Source organism: Anguilla rostrata, chromosome 15 (assembly GCF_018555375.3).
Source record: "Anguilla rostrata isolate EN2019 chromosome 15, ASM1855537v3, whole genome shotgun sequence".
Lineage (NCBI taxonomy): Eukaryota > Metazoa > Chordata > Actinopteri > Anguilliformes > Anguillidae > Anguilla > Anguilla rostrata.
The window spans coordinates 29,227,925-29,246,992 of record NC_057947.1 but is presented as its reverse complement, the minus strand read 5'-3'; the positions used below and the strand labels follow the sequence as shown (position 1 = coordinate 29,246,992).

Below are 19,068 nucleotides of genomic sequence, written 5' to 3'. Positions count from 1 at the left end.
AACGAGGCCTGAATGCACCAGCGATTATTATTTTTTTTATTGAATTCTGCCGTATCTTAAGTGACCTGCGGTAAATCTGCTTCCTTCCCCTCCTGGCCTCATTTGAGTCTGACCATTTTAACCCCCCCCCTCCCCCTTGTGGCTGTGAATGCGAGCGGTGAGGTGTAATGGTCCATTGAGCTTGTAAATCTCAGAACTGTAACATGAAATAGCGCTTAATGCCGGTGCCCCCGCGAAGGGAACTGTGTGAGCTTTTTACAGTTTCGGGTTCTGTCCTGTGATAGGAGAGTGGAGATCCAGGTGTGGAGACCGGAAGGGAAAGCGTTGCATTGTGGGCCGCCGCTGCCCTCTCGGTGCCTATAGGAAAGCGTCCCGGAGAGCTGGGATGTTATTCTGGGCCTTTCCGTAAGCGAGCGCAGATCCTTCCGTCGTCTCCGGTCGTCCCATGAGCCCACGGGAGACGGAGGGATCAGATACGAGACGGTGGCGGCCATTCGATCTCGCCGGAGGGAGGCGCGGGGGCGGGGGGGGCGATGGTATGGCGTAGCGGCGCGGTGTGTTGAGCCGCCCCCCTCCGGATCGATGCGCTCGCGGCTCTGCTCCACGGTGCTCAGGAGCGCGTCGCGCCTGAACACGGCCAGCCGCCTGGTCTGCTCACGCTGTGCGCTGCGGACTCACACACAGTGCACACGGACGTCAGCAACGCGAGCTCTGCTCCTTCCGGAATGTTCTCAGCTTGACTGAAGGGAAGGTGCTTATTTATGTAAAGCTGTAATAATGTTGTCAGTTTTTTTATGGCAAGCGACAATACCTCCGTGTGTTGGTTAATCCTAAGAAAATAATGGGGTTTGCTGAGAGATTTTAATTTTAAAATTAATGAATAAATATATATACTGATTGTGACATGCCAACCAAGTGAAGGCTGGGAGTTGTAGTTCTCCATTATGTGCATGATTATAGTTCTGGTTCTTGCATATTTATGCTTCATATGAACTGTACTTACTCTAGCTGATCTGTATTTTATGCTCTGATTTGCAGACCTGTTTTTATTTAACTTGGCATCAGTGATTTCCAGTACAGGGTCTAGACGGTCCTTGCTGTGATGTTTCCAAGCGGAAAATTTATATTTCTATAATTGATGATAGTTTTTTTTTTTTCAAATGCAATGCAGTGGCAAGTCAATTTTGCTTGAAAAATGTCTAACAAGTCTCAAAGTCTGAGCAAAACAAACTTAGGAAAACCGTGCTTTGTCTTGACAATTGCAGTACAAAAAGAGTGGAAGCTTCAGTGAAGTGAGGTCCCTTAGAATAGAGACCAGTAAATGTTTGACGTTGTAGGAAGTTGTGATTTAAATCACAGTCAGTGTTATGTGTCTGCTGTGAGTGTGCTGGAATGACTCCAGGCATTCTATTAAGTTCCTGGGGTTGCTTGTATAAAAGTGCTTAAGTCTGATCTGAGTCATGAGCTGCGTGCGAGTCTCTGGGTAAGAGTGTCTGCTGAATGCCAGTAGTGTAGTGTAATGGCAATCATTCATTCAGCATTCAAGTCAATCATAGCGGACTCATTTTCAAGCCTCGGTTTCAATTTTGAGTCTTAATTTTCAGAATTCAGTTTTAATTTAAAAAGTTCTTTCCAGTTTTTTTTTAACCCTTTTCTTCCCTTACGTTTTTCTACGGACGTGCATTAGTTAGAATGCTCACTGTCATTCCCTCTGTGTGCTTGAAGGGTCCACACACCCCAGAGTTTGTCAGATACCTCCTGTGGCTACTTTGATTCACTGGCTAGTGCTGTAGAATTAGGCTATTTGTGCTTCAAACGCTAGAACACAAATCGATTATTTGTTCCTGTTGGTTTTTCTAGCTTGCGTCACCCAACCATATCGCTGTGTGCAGCAGTTCAGTTCTGATGAAGGAGCCCTTTGCTTTGCCTGCTCCATTCTGTCACCCAGCAGTACCTCAAAATATGGAAGGAAAATGCACCTGTGCAATGGCCATTTACAGTTTAGTATTCCAAAAAGGTTTTTTTTTTCGGACACTGGGTATTGATCAAGCTTTTGAATGCAAGTTATATTTTGCTTTTACTCTCAGTTGTCTGCACATTTGTTGGAAAATTAGAGCATGCTTATGTTGGCCAAGTGTATGATGGCTAAGCGATGCCTGGCTTACTGTTAGTCTTATTCGTAGACCTGTGGCTGTCTGTGCCACCGATCGCTGGTGTCTATGGTTAGCAGTCTCAGGCATGTGGGAGGTGAGTCCTCCTGCCGTCCCAGAATGCACTGCGCCTTGCAGTGAGCAGTGTGAATAGTGCTCTCCGTGCTCGAGACTGCCATGGAAATGCTAGAAATGGATCAGGGAGGAATTCTGAAAGATGAAAGATGAGAATGAAGCTTGGTCTCCGTGGCAGTAGCCCGGTATATAGTAGCCCATAATACTCTCGCCCCCGTCTCCTTCGCTTGGAGCGATGCATTGTGGGCGATGATGGTTGAGGAATCACAGCTCAGTGTCCGACGAGAACAGGTCCGCAAAGCTGTTACAGGTACAGCCGAGCAGACAGGTCAGTCCCCCCCACCGCCCCCCTCTGAGAAAAAGAGATGGATCAGCAATAACTCTTTTTATTATTAATTTAGTGTTTTTATTTTTCACGCCACAGGCAGATTGTGTTTTTCTTGGGCTTATTTGTGTTTACTATGGTTAACTTTACCATGCGCAACTCGCTCCCTGAAGCTAATGAAAATTCAAAGGCACAAATCGGGTAAAACTACCAAAAACTATATTCTGTAGTCTGATATTATTGGTCATTTGGACACTATATGCCCTCTGAGTGAGTCCAACATTAGCTTTTTCAGTAGTGCATTGCGCAGTTGGCTCCAGACCAGATATCTTTCAATTTAGCCTTTCTCCGTTCCAGATTTCATTAAATTCTCATTGGCTAGACCAGCTGTCACATGATCATGGACCTCATTCTGAGGGTTGTGTGTCACCAGATGTGCACTTTGACCTAATGTCCCTAGGAGTAATGTCAGCTCCATGTGACCAAGTCTCCAAACCTGTTAAAATTGCTCTCCTGCTTTTCTGATAGTGCAGTAACATTGCAGCGGTTAATTCAGCTTTTCCAAATGCTGGTATACTATTTAAAAAAAAAAATAATAATAATAAAAAATCCAGTGATGCTGGCCTCTGGCAAATGGATTTCCCTGTGCGTTGTTCAGTCAAATTGATTCTTGGTGAAATTCCAGAAGTTGACTTTTTTTTTTTAATGACCGTGTTGTTTTGTTTCAGGAACCTGGGAAAGAACGGTTTATCTAACAGCAGCATATTGTTGGACAAGTGTCCCCCCCCTCGACTGCCTCCCCCGCCTTTTCCCTCACTGCCAAAGGACAAGCTCAACCCTCCCACGCCCAGCATATATGTGAGTACGCCTGATTTACCCCTCCACACACACACACACACACACACCAGCATATATGTAGTAGCTGATTACCTCCACACACACACACACACACACACACACCCGCATATATGTGAGTACGCCTAATTTACCCCTCCACACACGCACACACACACCACACACACACACACACCCAGCATATATGTGAGTACGCCTGATTTACCCCTCCACACACACACACACACACACACACACCCAGCATATATGTGAGTACGCCTAATTTACCCCTCCACACACACACACACACACACACACACACGCACACACCTGGCATATATGTGAGTACGCCTAATTTACCCCTCCACACACACACACACACACACACACACACCCAGCATATATGTGAGTACGCCTAATTTACTCCTCCACACGCACACACACACACACACACACACCACACCCACACCCGGCATATATGTGAGTACGCCTAATTTACCCCTACACACACACACACACACACACTCACGCACACACACCCAGCGTATATGTGAGTACGCCTAATCTACCCCTCCACACACACACGCACACACACACCAGCATATATGTGAGTACGCCTAATTTACCACCTCCACGCACCACAACACACACACCACACACACACACACACCCAGCATATATGTGAGTACACCTAATTTACCCCTCCACACACCCCACACCTCCCCCCCCAACCCGTAGCAGACATCAAATAGTTTTCTCCGACGTATCTGAATTATTGAGTTGACGAAATGTGAGGTTTTAACACTGCTCTATCACTGCATCAGTCACAGCCTAGATAAGGCTCCGGAAGGCTTTGTCACGCTGTTGCCATGGCAAAATAAAAAAATAAATCAAGAGAAGGGTTTTGTGAAGTGAAATGACTAATCGCACGGTCTCGCGGGCGGGTGGGGCGGCTCGTTCCCCTCCTGTGAGAGCTCCGCCTCCACGCGGGCGTCCCGCTCGAGCGCCCGTGAGTTTTTTATTTTTTTTATCGCAGCGTTTGATTTCTGTCGTTCCCTTCTCTCCCCCCAAAACGCCCGCAGCTGGAGAACAAGAGAGACGCCTTCTTCCCTCCCCTGCACCAGTTCTGCACCAACCCCTCGAACCCGGTGACCGTGATCCGCGGGCTGGCGGGAGCACTGAAGCTGGGTGAGCCTCGCGCCCGCGTCCCCGCGTCCCGCGGCCCATACGGGTGCTGGGCGTGTGCGTGTGCGGGTCAGAGGAGCACGATGGGCCCGCGTTTGGGGGTGGTGTTAATGAGCGGCCTGCTCTCGTTGAGCTCAAGCTCCCCCCCCCTCTGCTGCAGTAATTGGGTCCGCTTCTCTGATGTTGCGGCTCGGTGCCGATCTCACTGGGAGTCTCAGAGAAAGCCGTGCACCAGAGACCCCCTCTGTGTGTCCGTTCTGCTGCGTGTGTGTGTGTGTGTGTGTGTGTGTGTACCTGTGTGTGCGCGCACGCGTGGGTATGTGCGTAGGTGTGCGTGCATGTGTGTGCGCGTGTATCTGTGTGTGTGTTTGTGCATGCGTGCGTGCGTGTGTGTGCGCGTGTATCTGTGTGTGTGTTTGTGCATGCGTGCGTGCGTGTGTGTGCGCATGTATCTGTGTGTGTGTTTGTGTACGTGCATGTGGGTATGTGCGTGAAGGTGTGTGTGTGAGTGCCGTGTGCGTGTATCTGTAGCTGTATGTGTGTGTGAGTGCATGTATCTGTGTGTGTGTGTGTGCGTGAAAGTATCTGTGCGTGTGTGTGTGTGCTTGCGTGCGTGTGCACGTGTGTGTGGGGACGAAATTCGATGTACGTTACAACAGCACCACCTGCAGGCTGGTATTGTAAGAAGCTGCAGTGTCCAGCTAAGCCGGTGATTACAGAAGCGCTCCTTCATCCGCTCCTGTGCATCCAGCCTCCACTGCTGCTGCAGGGTCCTACAGCTCAGTTACAGGATCACACTGCCTTCATCTGGGCTGGGAGCGGGCTGGAGAGAGAGAGTATAGCTGAGTAGCTCTGTTCTGGGCCTAGCGCTCGCAGCTTGTGTAGTTTGGGGTGGTGGTGAGTTCTGGCCGGTCTGTTGTCTGGGGGGAGGGCAGTGGGAAGTGCTTATGGCAGCTGCAGCCTTCTGTGAACAAAACTGAATTTGCATGGTTTTTGCCAGAGGCTTTTGTTAGATGCTCTCTGAAACAGCGATATCCTTTGAAAGCATTGTTTGGAATCATTTCCCCAATCGCCTGGTCCAGTGAGTGAGTAACAGTCCGTGGAGAAGAAGCTCACATTTAAGCATTATACTGCAGTATATGGTCCACTGTGCTGGAGCAGCATGCCTGTAAAGAGCCTTCCCTAATGCTGTTGGGCTGTGTATGATATGATATGTTTATGCATTGCGGGTGTGATTGTGGATTGCATGGCCCTGAGCCCAGCCCCTCGTCACATGACTCTGCTTCCCTGTTCCCAGACCTGGGCCTGTTCTCCACCAAGACCCTGGTGGAGGCCAACCCGGACCACCTGGTGGAGGTGCGCACGCAGCTGGCCCAGCCCACCGACGAGAACTGGGACCTGACAGGCACCCGCAAGATGTGGCGCTGCGAGAGCAGCCGCTCGCTCACCACCATCGCCAAATACGCGCAGTACCAGGCCTCCTCCTTCCAGGAGTCTCTGCGGGTCAGTCTCCCACAATGCACTTCACCGTGTCTGCGTGCCCCGCCGTTGGGTCTGTTTCCCACAGTGCAGTTCACTGTGTCTGTGTGCCCCGCCCCTGGGTCTGTTTCCCACAATCCCTTTCACTGCCTCTGTATGCCCCACCCCTGGGTCAGTATCCCACAATGCAGTTCACTGTGCCTGTATGTCAGTCTCCCAGAATGCAGTTCACTGTGTCTGTGTGCCCCGCCCCTGGGTCTGTTTCCCACAATGCAGTTCACTGCCTCTGTATGCCCTGCCCCTGGGTCAGTCTCCCAGAATGTATTTCACTGTGTCTGTATGTAAGTTGATGGTCTATTAAAGGCTTGTCATTGGTTGTTGGCTTCACAGAGGTCTCGTGGTTGAGAGTCAGTGGTCTTTCCTTGGAAGACGGTGCTGTACCACCTTGTGTTTTTGACTCCTTGATCTGCTGATTGATGGTCACTCTTGTTTTCTGTGAGAAGATGGTGTTCATTATGAAAGAATAATGGGCGGAAAAAACTCAACATCTACATGAAATTCTATTAGATATGTAGTCAGAGAGAGAGAATTGTAAAGTACTTCACCCATATTTTTACAGAGAACCATCCCGCTGCCTTCTGAACCTACCAGTAATCTCAAAGTGTGATGCCATCTCAAACATTCTAAATTACATCTGAGGCAGCAGGTCGATAATGGAATACGGAGCACAGTGTATCTCTAGAAGGTTCTCCAGCATCCCTTGAGGGCTTGGCTCAGTTGAATAGCATGGACTTTCTGAGATGAAACCACGTCCCTTTCTAACCATGTCAGAAAGCCATCGTCTATCCGTCTGTTTGTTTTTAATCATCCATATCCCCGGTGTGCTGCGAGTCTGTCCAAGTAAACACTGAAAGTTTTAAAGTATTTTCAGTTTGTGTTGTAGAGATGTGTGTAGATGCAGTATGGTGACATTGACTAAACCCTCCTTTGTGGTGGCTTCAGGAAGGGTTGGGGATTTGCCGTATCGAAGGTTTGCAAGAGAAAAATTCAGCTTCTGCTTCTGAGTGGAGGAGAGGGCTGCATTCTCTTACCTTTGTGTCTTTGTTTTGATCTTTGCGTCCTCTAAGGAGGAGAACGAGAAGAAGGGGCAGAAGGAGCTTTCGGACACAGAGTCTACATCCTCAGAGAAGTAAGTCCTGTTCGCTAACGGTGGACTAGCATCGGGCTACACGCCTGGCATTCGCTGTGGTCTGACCCTCCTTCCCCTCTTCCCCTTCCAGTTTGGTGCGACGGAGAAAAGGTCCCTTCAAACACATCAAGTTTGGGACGAACATCGACCTGTCGGACGAGAGGAAGTGAGTGCTTTGGCTTTGCCCTCCGGAAGCGACGGGTTAGACGGGGACCTGTTATTCAGAAGCAGTTGTTCTGCAGGCCTGGTGCTGATCAGTTTACCCCAGTGTCCATGCTGTCACTGTCTCTGGTCATCTCAAGCAGGTCCGAACGCATGGCTTTCAGAAAAAACTGGCGCTCAATGATAATTCATGTCAATTTAAACGTCACCGTTTGGAGCCAGTATCCTGTGGTCTGAATGGGTTATGGCAGCAGGGGTGCCTGAGACAGTGTGCCCGGGGCAGGGGGGTGTGGGGTGCCCGCAGGTGGGGGGGTGGGCAGCGGGGTGCCCGCGGGGGGGTAGGGGGTGGGGGGCACGGTACCTGGCAGCGCCCGTTAGCTTGCTCTCTCTCTGACCCGTCGCAGGTGGAAGCTGCAGCTGCACGAGCTGAGCAAGCTCCCGGCCTTCGCCCGCGTGGTGTCTGCTGGGAACCTGCTGAGTCACGTGGGCCACACCATCCTGGGCATGAACACCGTGCAGCTCTACATGAAGGTGCCCGGGAGCCGCACGCCAGGTCAGCGCCCCTCTGCACGCGCGTGCGTGTGCGCCTGCATGCGTGTGTGCACCTACACGCACATACGTGTGCACCTGCATGCACATACATCTGCACCTACACGCACATACGTCTGCACCTACACGCACATACATCTGCACCTACACGCGCATACGTCTGCACCTACACGCACATACATCTGCACCTACACGCACATACGTCTGCACCTGCATGCACATACATCTGCACCTACACGCGCATACGTCTGCACCTGCACGCACATACATCTGCACCTACACGCACATACATCTGCACCTACACGCACATACGTCTGCACCTACACGCACACACATCTGCACCTACACGCACACACATCTGCACCTACACGCACACACATCTGCACCTACACGCACACACATCTGCACCTACACGCACATACGTCTGCACCTACACGCACATACATCTGCACCTACACGCGCATACGTCTGCACCTGCATGCACATACATCTGCACCTACACGCGCATACGTCTGCACCTACACGCGCATACGTGTGCACCTACACACATACGTCTGCACCTACACACATACGTCTGCACCTACACACATACGTCTGCACCTACACACACACACGTCTGCACCTACACACATACGTCTGCACCTACACACACACACGTCTGCACCTACACGCACACACGTCTGCACCTACACGCACACACGTCTGCACCTACACGCACACACGTGTGCATGCAGGCCCTGCTTGCTCATCTGTGTGCATGTTATATATAACCTGCATGAAAACACATTAGCTGCGCGTATGCTCACCCACAAGCACATAGACTATGAGGAATAGGACACGTATTGTTTTCAGTGGTGCACATTCTAGTTTTGAGAAGCGGTGTTAATTTATTTTGGTGGATTCAGAGGAGACGTCTGGTATCCAGATTACGCCCCTAACGGAATTGCTCTGTTGAAGAAGGAGGCTCAGCTCGGGAGCCTGATTTCAAATGCCTGTATTTTTAGGTCACCAAGAAAACAACAACTTCTGTTCTGTGAACATCAACATCGGGCCCGGGGACTGCGAGTGGTTTGCCGTGCCGGAGCCGTACTGGGGCGTCATGAACGAGTTCTGCGAAAAGTACGTGAGCAGCGTCGCTCAAAAACACCGGTGTTTCCATCTTTAAATACTCAGGGGTAAAAAAAAGATCATCTTTGATTAATCACTGTTCACAGCAAAGAGCGTATGCTACCAGGTCATCTGCCCTTGAGTCCCTGTGACATCGTAGTTCATGTGAATTTCTTTTTCCCTTATGTTAAGCATTTGAGCCTTTTGATGGCCTTACGAATGTAGAACTTTCAGCTGCAATATGACTTCATTCACAAGGTGGTGTTGTGCCCCAGCTTGTTTCTGCTACATGTGGATCCAGTGAGCTATCGTAGATGTGGCTTTCTGGTTTTATTAAATATATTTATTAAGTGCATTCCATATTTTACACTGTGTGGAGCAGTCCAATAGGGCGGCCCACTCTCAACATACATGTACTCTGTGTGGCCTGGGGTTCGATTGCCCATGACACTTTCTGTACTGTGATCTCTATCTGTAACCCTCTCTGCTTTCCCCCTGCCTGAATAAAGAGAAAAATACGTAAGGAGTGCAGCCCTGTATGTCCTTCTCAAATGAAACTCCATCCTGGTGTCCCCTGGTGACCGGCCGTTGCTCTGTGTCCCATCTCCGCAGGAATAATATAAATTTCCTGATGGGCTCGTGGTGGCCCAACCTGGAGGACCTGTACGAGGCCGACGTGCCCGTGTACCGGTTCATCCAGCGGCCGGGCGACCTGGTGTGGCTCAACACGGGCACGGTGCACTGGGTGCAGGCCATCGGCTGGTGCAACAACATCGCCTGGAACGTGGGCCCGCTGACGGGTACGCTCGCCGGAACGCCCCCGGGAACGCCCTCCTTTAAACGCTTTAATGCGTGTGTGTCCCCCCCCCTCCGGCCTCAAACGACCACCTGGACTAAATGATCACTTTGTAAAATTTATTTCCCAGTTGTGAGAACATTAGTTATTGTTTTTAACCCATTGACGAGTAGGATTTCTGGAATATTTTTTCAAAATCCAGTGTTCTAGAACTCACCAGTGTTCAGCTACCAGCAGTGATTGTTGACATCAGCGTTAGAATGTTCAGTTAAGAACATTCTAATCACATACTGTGTTTGTGATCTCGCACCTTAAAGGGTTAAAGGGCTAATGGTCTTCAGTAGTTGAGAAGTTTGTGGGACTCCGTTGTTCCTCTGCTGATGTGTGATCTGTCCTGGAATCTGACCCATGCTTTTACCTGCTCCCCCCCCCCCCCCCCACAGCGTACCAGTACAAACTGGCAGTGGAGCGATACGAGTGGAACAAGCTGCAGAGTGTCAAGTCCATCGTCCCCATGATTCACCTGTCCTGGAACATGGCCAGGAACATCAAAGTCTCCGACCACAAGCTCTTTGAAATGATCAAGTGAGTCGACTGTTTTTGACGGATGGATGTCAAGCGTGCAGATGTGACGTGAGGTGATGCTGTCCGTCTGTGAACAGGTGCCGGTTCTTGCGTGAATTTGACTGGTTCCGTCTGAAGGTTTCTGTTTGTTTTACTGCTGCTCTAGTGGATGTGTTTGTTCTTTCTCGGTTGTAATAATACATATTTGTTGGCAGAGTTGTTGGAAAGACTGCCTCAGTGGTTAAGCTGCTGTGACCCGCCCTGTGGGCTGTGTTCTCTGTGGAATGCCACTGTGGGATTTGATTGGACACACGCAAGAGAACATGGGCAGGAGCTTGAGTGTGGACTATTGAGCAAAGCACACTTCGTCAGGGCTGATGAATGTAAACCGTGTCTGTGTGCTTCTGCAGATACTGCTTGTTGAGGACGCTGAAGCAATGTCAGATGATGAAAGAGGCTCTGGTAGCCGCAGGGAAAGAGGTGGTTTGGCACGGGAGGACCAAGGACGAGCCCGCCCACTACTGCAGCATCTGCGAGGTGGGTCCCGCCTTCACCCCCGACCGTGCGCGCGCCCGTCCCGCGCCCTGCTTACGCCCCGCAGTGCCCCTCTGTCCCTCGCCGTTCGCCCAGACCACACCCACCCCGCAGACCCCTCACTCCTCCGCCCCCAGCCCAGATCATACGCGCCCACACGCGTCCTGCAAGACCCCCTCACTCCCTCACGCGTGCCCCCCGCAGACCCCTCACTCCCTCATGCGTGCCCCCTGCAGACCCCTCACTCCCCCGTGCGTGCCCCTGCAGACCCCTCACTCCTCATGCGTGCCCCTGCAGACCCCTCACCCCCCGTGCGTGCCCCTGCAGACCCCTCACTCCCTCATGCGTGCCCCCTGCAGACCCCTCACTCCCTCATGCGTGCCCCCTGCAGACCCCTCACTCCCTCATGCGTGCCCCCTGCAGACCCCTCACACCCCCGTGCGTGCCCCCTGCAGACCCCTCACCCCCCGTGCGTGCCCCCTGCAGACCCCTCACTCCCCGTGCGTGCCCCCTGCAGACCCTCACTCCCCGTGCGTGCCCCCTGCAGACCCCTCACTCCCCGTGCGTGCCCCTGCAGACCCCTCACCCCCCGTGCGTGCCCCCTGCAGACCCCTCACCCCCCGTGCGTGCCCCCTGCAGACCCCTCACTCCCCGTGCGTGCCCCCTGCAGACCCCCTCACTCCCCCGTGCGTGCCCCCTGCAGACCCCTCACTCCCTCATACATGCCCCCGCAGACCCCTCACCCCCCCGTCTCTCCCGCCCGCTCCAGGTGGAGGTGTTCGACCTGCTCTTTGTGACGAGCGAGAGCAACTCGCGGAAGACGTACGTGGTGCACTGCCAGGACTGCGCCCGCCGGGGCAGCTCCAACCTGGACAACTTTGTGGTGCTGGAACAGTACAAAATGGAGGACCTGATGCAAGTGTATGACCAGTTCACATTAGTAAGTTGGACATAAGTAAGTTCTGGCATTTTGTTACTTTCCTTTTTTCGTCTGAAATGTATGTCTTAACGTCAGGGTCCAGAATTATGTTTACTGCATTTAAGTATTATTTTTTAGCAGTTAAATTTTTTTTAGGTATTCAATTAACTTCGGCTAAACTGGAGATGCGAAATTAATTATTCTGAAATGTTAATCCTTAACTTTTTACAATGCTTCTGGTTCAAGGTAAATTTGAAATGGCTGTTGTTTAAAGTTACATAGCACTAAGGTGGGTGAGAGACAGACCAGGAGCTTTTCAGTTATTATATTGTATTGTAAAGTTTAAATATATATTGTGTTGTAAAGTTTAAATATGTCCCATAAATGCTAATGTCTGAGGCTTGGTCAGCTGCAGTGATGCACCAGAACTGAATCCAGTTTCTGGTTTCACAGAGTACAATGCAGAGTACTGTACAGCACTGCAATTCCCTTCCGTTTGTGTTGAAGGTTATCATGCCATCCTAATCCTGACCTTGCCTGAGCCAGTCATATGTGTAAATCCAGATTGGGTGTGTTATCAGGAGGGGGGGGGGTTATTCTGTAGGGTCTTCCCTGTCTCCTTGTGCAGTGGGGAGTCCATTCATTGGGCCCCCCCAGGTTATAGGTGCTCAATGCAGCGAGCGTATCGCACAGTAAAAATAAGCGGCGATTGGCTGCACCTGCCTCTGCTGCGTGCAGGTATACTTGGTGGGGGATGGAACAGGTGAACAGATGTGACTGGGTGTTCTAGCCTGGGCTATGAGGTAGTAGGGGGTTATAAACGTGTTAAAACTTCACGCGCGCGTGCTGACGTTTCTCTCGCCCTTTCTCCGTCCCACAGGCTCCTCCTCCTCCTCCTCTGCCTTCGTCCTCATCTTGACATTTAACGTTTATTGTTCTGTGGACAGTACACATGGACTAAATGAACCGTTTCTGATATTCAGGAAGTGACCCAGTTCTGCACCACTGGTTTCTGTAGCTACCCCCCCCCCCCCCATCCCCCCCATCTGACCCCCCCCCCCCCCCCCCCCAACAAAAAGGCTGCTGGCTGAAAGCTGTGTGTCTATGCAACCTGCCAAGTGCGGAGAGTCAGCCCTACTGGATGGGTGTGGCTGCCACCCCTCCCCATGGACTGCTTATAGCTGGTTCAGCTGTACTTATATAGAAAAAAAAAAAACAAAAAAGGAAAAAAAAAAATATTGGAAAAATAAAAAATGTTTTGTGTATATTATCTGTCACAACTGGCAATGTCACACAGACTACTGACTTGAGAACTTTCTCTTTTTGTATTCTGTTTATGGGCTGATATACATGACCTTTTTCTCATTGAAGTTTTCTCCCTTAAATGAGTACTAGCTTAGCTGGTCTTTTGTATGGTAGATAGACATTTTAAGTCTCTTTGGGCAGCAAAAATCTAAAATAAAAAAACAAAAAAAACGACAAAAAAATTTTTTGTAATGTGAAGAGTTAGGTGATATAATTTTTTACGGCTTTTATGTTTTATCTGTCTTGTTATTTTGAAACATGATGTTAATTTTTGTTCAGTTTATTAGGTAAAAAAAGAGGAAAAAAGAGAAGAAAAAAAAAACAGCCAAGTCACAAAGAAAATGGGTTGCACATAGACTAAGGAATAAACTATAATTTGTGATTTCTTTTTGTTCTGTTTCTAATCTTGATGTAAATTTACACTATTTATAAATACATATTTATTGCTTGAAAATATTTGTGGATGGAATGCTGTTATTTTTTCCAGAGTACCTGCCATTAAATTTTAAGGAGTTTTGTCATTTTAAACACTACTCCCATTACGTTTTCTATATATAAATAAAACTGCTTAGCAAGTATTGTACAGAAACCTACATTAAAAAATTGTTTTATTGTTTGAAGAATGTTCTGAGTTATTAAAATGAAGTTGTCATCTTTATTATGAAAAGCCATTACTCTGAATTGTTCTTCCAATGGTTGAGCGTGTTGTTAAGCGTTTTCTCCTCCTATGGGAGCCTCGAACACGGCCACCAATGCACACATTCACCTGGATGTAAATAAACTCTGCCCCCAAGTTCCTACTTCACTGGGCCTTGTACAGTTCCCCTGTGCATAACTGTAAAAAAAATAGTGTTTAAATATGAAATATGTGTTCCTCATAATGACATACGTACTACTTTACTTGTAACTATCTTATTTACAATCAAAAACTTGCACCTGAATAATTGCACAATAATTAATATATCAAATAATTCCTCTTTTTATATATAAAAGTTGTGTATATTGTACATAATATCTGGTATTTATATATCCTGTATTGTTCTCTCCAGTAATTTGGACATTAACAGTCCACTTCTGATAAGGGATCTTTCTTACATGAAAAATAAATTAAATGGTAGAATGAATGCCAATTGGTAATATAACAAATTGGATGGAAAATATGTTGGGGAAAATTAGTGGTTCTGTCATATGAACGTGTTTGTTTTGTGCAGGATTTTTTACTTTGTACCAAGTGGTGAGCTCTGAGTGCATTGAATTTCACCTGCCCTGCTGTGTTTGAAACTGAATTTGAAGTGTGTTTGTTATCACTGAATCTGCCTTAATGAGCAAAGCCATTTGCCCCCCTAGTTATGAGTTTCCCGTGAGGGTTTGTGAAGTGTTTTCTCACTGTGTTTGTGTCCCCAGTGGGATAATCAGCTGTGTCTTCCAGCCAATGAGAAGGAGGGGCCTCAGGCGGCCTAACGCGATGTCATTGGTCTGGAGCAGGGGTCCTCAATCTTATCCAGAAAGGGCCAGTGTGGGTGCAGGCTTTCATTCCAGCCAAGCAGTGACACACCTGATCCTACTAATCAACCACTAGAGTCTTTGCTAAGGACCTTGATTAGTGGAATCAGGTGTGTAACTGCTTGGTTGGAATGAAAGCCTGCACCCACACCGGCCCTTTCTGGATAAGATTGAAGACCCCTGGTCTGGAGTCTCTGGACAGGCACCTCCATAACCAATCCTGGATCGAGAGCACGGTGAAGAGAACAAGATGAAAGGAGCCTTACTGAATCTTCGGCCTTGTGCAGCGCCAGACCTAAAATCTTCACGAATGTCTTGCTCGTTAGCGATGCATTTAGGATTGTGGAAGTGGTGCGCAAGTGTTTGAAGGTCCATGGGAAAAAGAAACGGTGTTGGGTACACACTGGGGGTGCGTCTAAAGTGTAAGGCTGTTATTTCCTGTGTGGGCCAGCCCAGAAGGATGGGGATTAAACTGTTGGAACAGCACTGCACTGTGTGGGAAGTTTTCCCACGTCTCCTGAGGTCGCACAGAATTTGAATACCGGAGGGGAACTTGCAGTGTGCCTCCGTACTATGTGTATTTATACAAGACTTTTATGGAGTGAATTTTGTGTCAAAATGTTTGTATTCCCAAGGCCCCTGGGTATTGTATTTATAGTTAAAGTATTAAAAATACTCTGATGTACCATAGGGCAGTCTGTGGCCAGAAATCCCATTTAGGAGCCTGTGCTCTGCTTGAATCAGTTGTGTCTGTTGTGTGATCCTGTGGTGCAGTAACCTGTGAAAACAACTTAACTGCTGTCTGCATGCTTTTCTGAAGAAGTCTGCCCTAGTGTACACACACAAACTGGCAGAGGACATGAGAAATTAGGCAGGCCTAGCTCTGCTATACTGGGGAGGAAAATGAAGATAATAGATTTTAAAAATGACTGTTTCTGTAAATCATTCATAAGTTGTGAAAAAAATGTAGTTTTGCTGAGGTGGTTTGTTTTGGGCTTTCTAGAACTTGTGAGAGGGACAGGGTTTGGGTTCTATAGGTGGAAAAGGTATAGGTGGTTGAAGGTACAGTAAATGAGTGTGTGAGCAAGTGCCGTTTCACACAACTATTAATGGATGATATCAGTTAAATGACGTCAGTCCAAGAGTAGTTACTGGAGATATGTGTTTAAGACCAAGCTTTACAGAGTTTTGGGTGCATTCTAAAACTTTTCCCTCAAGCAAAATTAACCGTTTGGCCCGTTACATCTTTTGGTGCGACTTTTAGGTTAGTACTCCATAAATAATATGTGGGAAATGAAGTAGGAATTGTATTTCATGCCTTTTTTTTATTTTTTACGACGCTTAAAATTGCAGCTGGGCTCAATTTAATTAGCCACGCCCGAATCAAAAACTTGATTGAAGTGAAAAAAAAACCGGAAGTGAAATAAATTAGTCCCTAAGTGAGATGGTAACAGGGCAGGGTGAAACGATAAAGACGAACGTTGTGAAGTTGGACGAGGATGTGTACAATGATGGACGAGTAGGACCGCAGCCTACATGTTTTCGTCTGCTCGGCGTCCAAACAGGCGAGGAGGAGCACGAAATTGAGTCTGACCAGAACTTGTGGAAGTTGGGCATGTCTGGGTGAGTGACCGTTGCTACTTTAGCTTAACTACACCTGTGATTCAAGCTTGCTTTAATGTAGGTGGCTCGCATCAGACACAGCGTTCTGAATTATCTAGATTGGTTATATGGTGTTGAACATCATAGCTATTTGTGAAGGGAAAAGGCATTGTGAGGGGGGTTGGCTTAATGAAACCATTAAATCACCTCCTCCATTGTGCATCATTGTAAATCCCTTGTGTCATCGGCAATCCCTGCATTATAAAACAGAAATGACAAACTGTCAGTTATGTAAACTGTAATTATACATAGACGTCGGGCAAAACCACAGAATTCCAAAACATAAAATTCCATATGAAAGTGTGGGCTTCACACGATTCACCAGTATGAACACATACAACAGTTTACAATTGTATTTTTACTGTCGTCCACGGTGATGCGTTCCTCACGCTGGCTATCGGTAAAATAGATTCTCATTTATAAAATCAACAAAACATGCTGTTAGGCCCGGGCTGCCCAAATTTTAGCGTTCCTTTTTTGAACTATAACCGCCTTTATTTATATGATACTATTACGATACTGTGGTGGAGTCCAATCAATACTGTAATGGTCTGATGTCCGCTCTTCTGCTTATTTGTTTGTTTGTTTTTTAATCCATCAATCCCGCAAACTGTTAATAGGCCCCAATAGCAAAATGTGACCAGCAGATGTCCCCATTCGTTATAGAAATTGAGCATGTTGTTTCACAAGTTACGCACGTATGATGAGCTCAATAACATGTCAATGTTCTTCCCGTCGTATTAGTCACACGCGTGATTCAGCTTGTGTTTACTATAGGCGACTATGCCCATTAAACGCTATTTTTTCTTAGCAAGCTTTGTTGTTCATGACTCATAGATACTTCCGAACAGAAAGAACATGCGCGTCTTATTAGGAGGGGGAAATGCAAGTGATCTTGTCTTCGGCTTAGCCTAAATTAATTTGAGCCAGCTGTAGCTCGCACACGGAATATCACTTTTTTCGACATTGAAATAATTTATATGCGTTTGTATAGCCTATACTGTTGGCTCAATTTATGCTTCAGAATTGCAAAGAAACACGAGCATTTCTGTGCAATTCTGCTGAAATTTAATGTTGAATAGTTTGAACTCTTTACACTCTCAGAAACAAGGTAGGCTACAACTCTTGTCACGCATGGGTTGGTAAGCTACCTTATGAGTACATACAGTTGTGTCCCTAACCATTAATTTGTACTTTTAAATTATTATTATTGTTGTCTATGTATTTATTTTTAGTTTATTTATTTTTTGCTTAAAAGGAAATTATTGTTGCCCAAAGAACATTATTGTACCTGTAGCTTATTCTGTTATTGTGCGAGATGTGTTCCTTAAATTTAAACAGAACAAATCAAAATGCAGAATGCAGCTCCACAACTTATATTTCTGAGTGTTATTTTAACGTGTGCTCTTTAAAAATATAAAGTCCAGTGACTACATTGCCTTGCTTTAAGCCGATATCGTTTACTTTTCTCTGCTGGGCTATCGCTGCCATTCATTTAGTGGACTCGAGGGCGAAGTAAAGTAGAAGTCATAGACTGTAGTCACACGTTTAAAGGCTAACGCGCCAGCGCCACTGTTTACTTAGCCTACTCGCAATGATCAAGTGGCACGAGCACAATTCGCCTGGAGCTGCTCAACGCTTAAGAATATTTAAAGGCAAATATTTTTTAACAGTGTAAAATATACGTTCATATTGCGTACACAATTAAACAAACACGCGCGCGTTGATGCGTGGTCTACAGTAGCCTAATGTCAGTGAATAGACAGTCTTGTGACTTACCGGCTTCAGTTGCCCCTAGTTTGAGACTGTTTCTGTGTCTATATATACGGGTTTATAAATACAAGTCCGTTTGTGAGTCATCCGGCATTATTCATCGCCACTGCGGTCTGTTCCTAATCGCTCCGAGGAAATGAAGTGTATTGACCTAGTGACTAACCCGAAGCCCACTTCATGAAAACATCGAACAGAGGAAGTGTTGGCACAACATCGCAGCAAACACCTACTGGGTTCATGTGCGCTAATCACCGCGTTCGCAGCATGCATTTTCAGCACCAGAACCCGCACTGTTCTTTTGCGCCTTAATATTCGTGCGCTCTGTAAACATGGTTAGCCCACACTCGTCCGCGATTTATCAGACTGTATGATGTTGTCATTATTTAGCGAAATGTTTGCTCTTTTAAGTGAAAACATAAACGGTTGTATAACGTTTGAATTCGTGAACATAAAAAATATAGTTTGTATGCTATTCGTTCTATGTAGATGTTGTCAATGGCATCACTGTTTTACAATATCCTAGATGATTTGTAATTCTTAAAATGTTTGTGAGACACTGTTTGAAGTAGGCCTATATCAATAGCGCTGCGATTTGGAGAAATGTAGTTGAGAACTACTGGTTTATATTATTATATTTTGGTTTTAATCCATGGAATGGCACTACTGTATGTTTGATTTATTGTGATACTGTTTTGTAAAGCATTAAGGTGAGAGGTCTTCTCTCTCTTTCAATCAATGCATGACTCCATTATAAACTGAAATCCAGCAGACCATCCACAAGTCTCCTCTCACAGTGCAATGAACCTGCTAACAACTCAGTCAGGATGCGGTAGAAATCCCCCGGATTTTTGTCAAATTAGTGGCCGTGCTTGTTCCGTGAGTCACAGGATGTGCCGGTTTAGATTTCAGTGTCGGTTGTGGCACACGCGCTCAGGCAGCGGATTTGGACAAGGTGGG

General features: G+C 47.4%; 1 protein-coding gene and 1 long non-coding RNA gene across 10 annotated transcripts in view; both read left to right on the top strand.

Moving 5' to 3' along the window:
* The window catches only part of kdm6a (lysine (K)-specific demethylase 6A), an 84,547-nt gene extending 70,751 nt beyond the window's left edge, over positions 1–13,796 (top strand). For 5 of the 6 annotated variants that reach the window (XM_064310356.1, XM_064310355.1, XM_064310357.1 and 2 more), the window contains 12 exons: positions 3,279–3,408; positions 4,467–4,572; positions 5,867–6,072; positions 7,176–7,237; positions 7,329–7,403; positions 7,804–7,952; positions 8,953–9,067; positions 9,668–9,855; positions 10,295–10,436; positions 10,826–10,952; positions 11,719–11,889; positions 12,749–13,796. In XM_064310356.1, the coding sequence (XP_064166426.1) occupies positions 3,279–3,408; positions 4,467–4,572; positions 5,867–6,072; positions 7,176–7,237; positions 7,329–7,403; positions 7,804–7,952; positions 8,953–9,067; positions 9,668–9,855; positions 10,295–10,436; positions 10,826–10,952; positions 11,719–11,889; positions 12,749–12,787 (1,510 nt within the window). In that variant the 3' untranslated portion in view covers positions 12,788–13,796. Of the gene's footprint in view, positions 1–3,278; positions 3,409–4,466; positions 4,573–5,866; positions 6,073–7,175; positions 7,238–7,328; positions 7,404–7,803; positions 7,953–8,952; positions 9,068–9,667; positions 9,856–10,294; positions 10,437–10,825; positions 10,953–11,718; positions 11,905–12,748 lie in introns of all 6 variants that reach the window. The other variant, XM_064310353.1, reaches the window with a different exon arrangement.
* Positions 13,797–16,092: 2,296 nt separating this feature from the next.
* The window catches only part of LOC135240640 (uncharacterized), a 107,547-nt gene continuing 104,571 nt past the window's right edge, over positions 16,093–19,068 (top strand). For all 4 annotated transcript variants that reach the window (XR_010325737.1, XR_010325738.1, XR_010325736.1 and 1 more), the window contains exon 1: positions 16,093–16,299. This is a non-coding gene — a long non-coding RNA (uncharacterized LOC135240640). The remainder of the gene's footprint in view (positions 16,300–19,068) is intronic.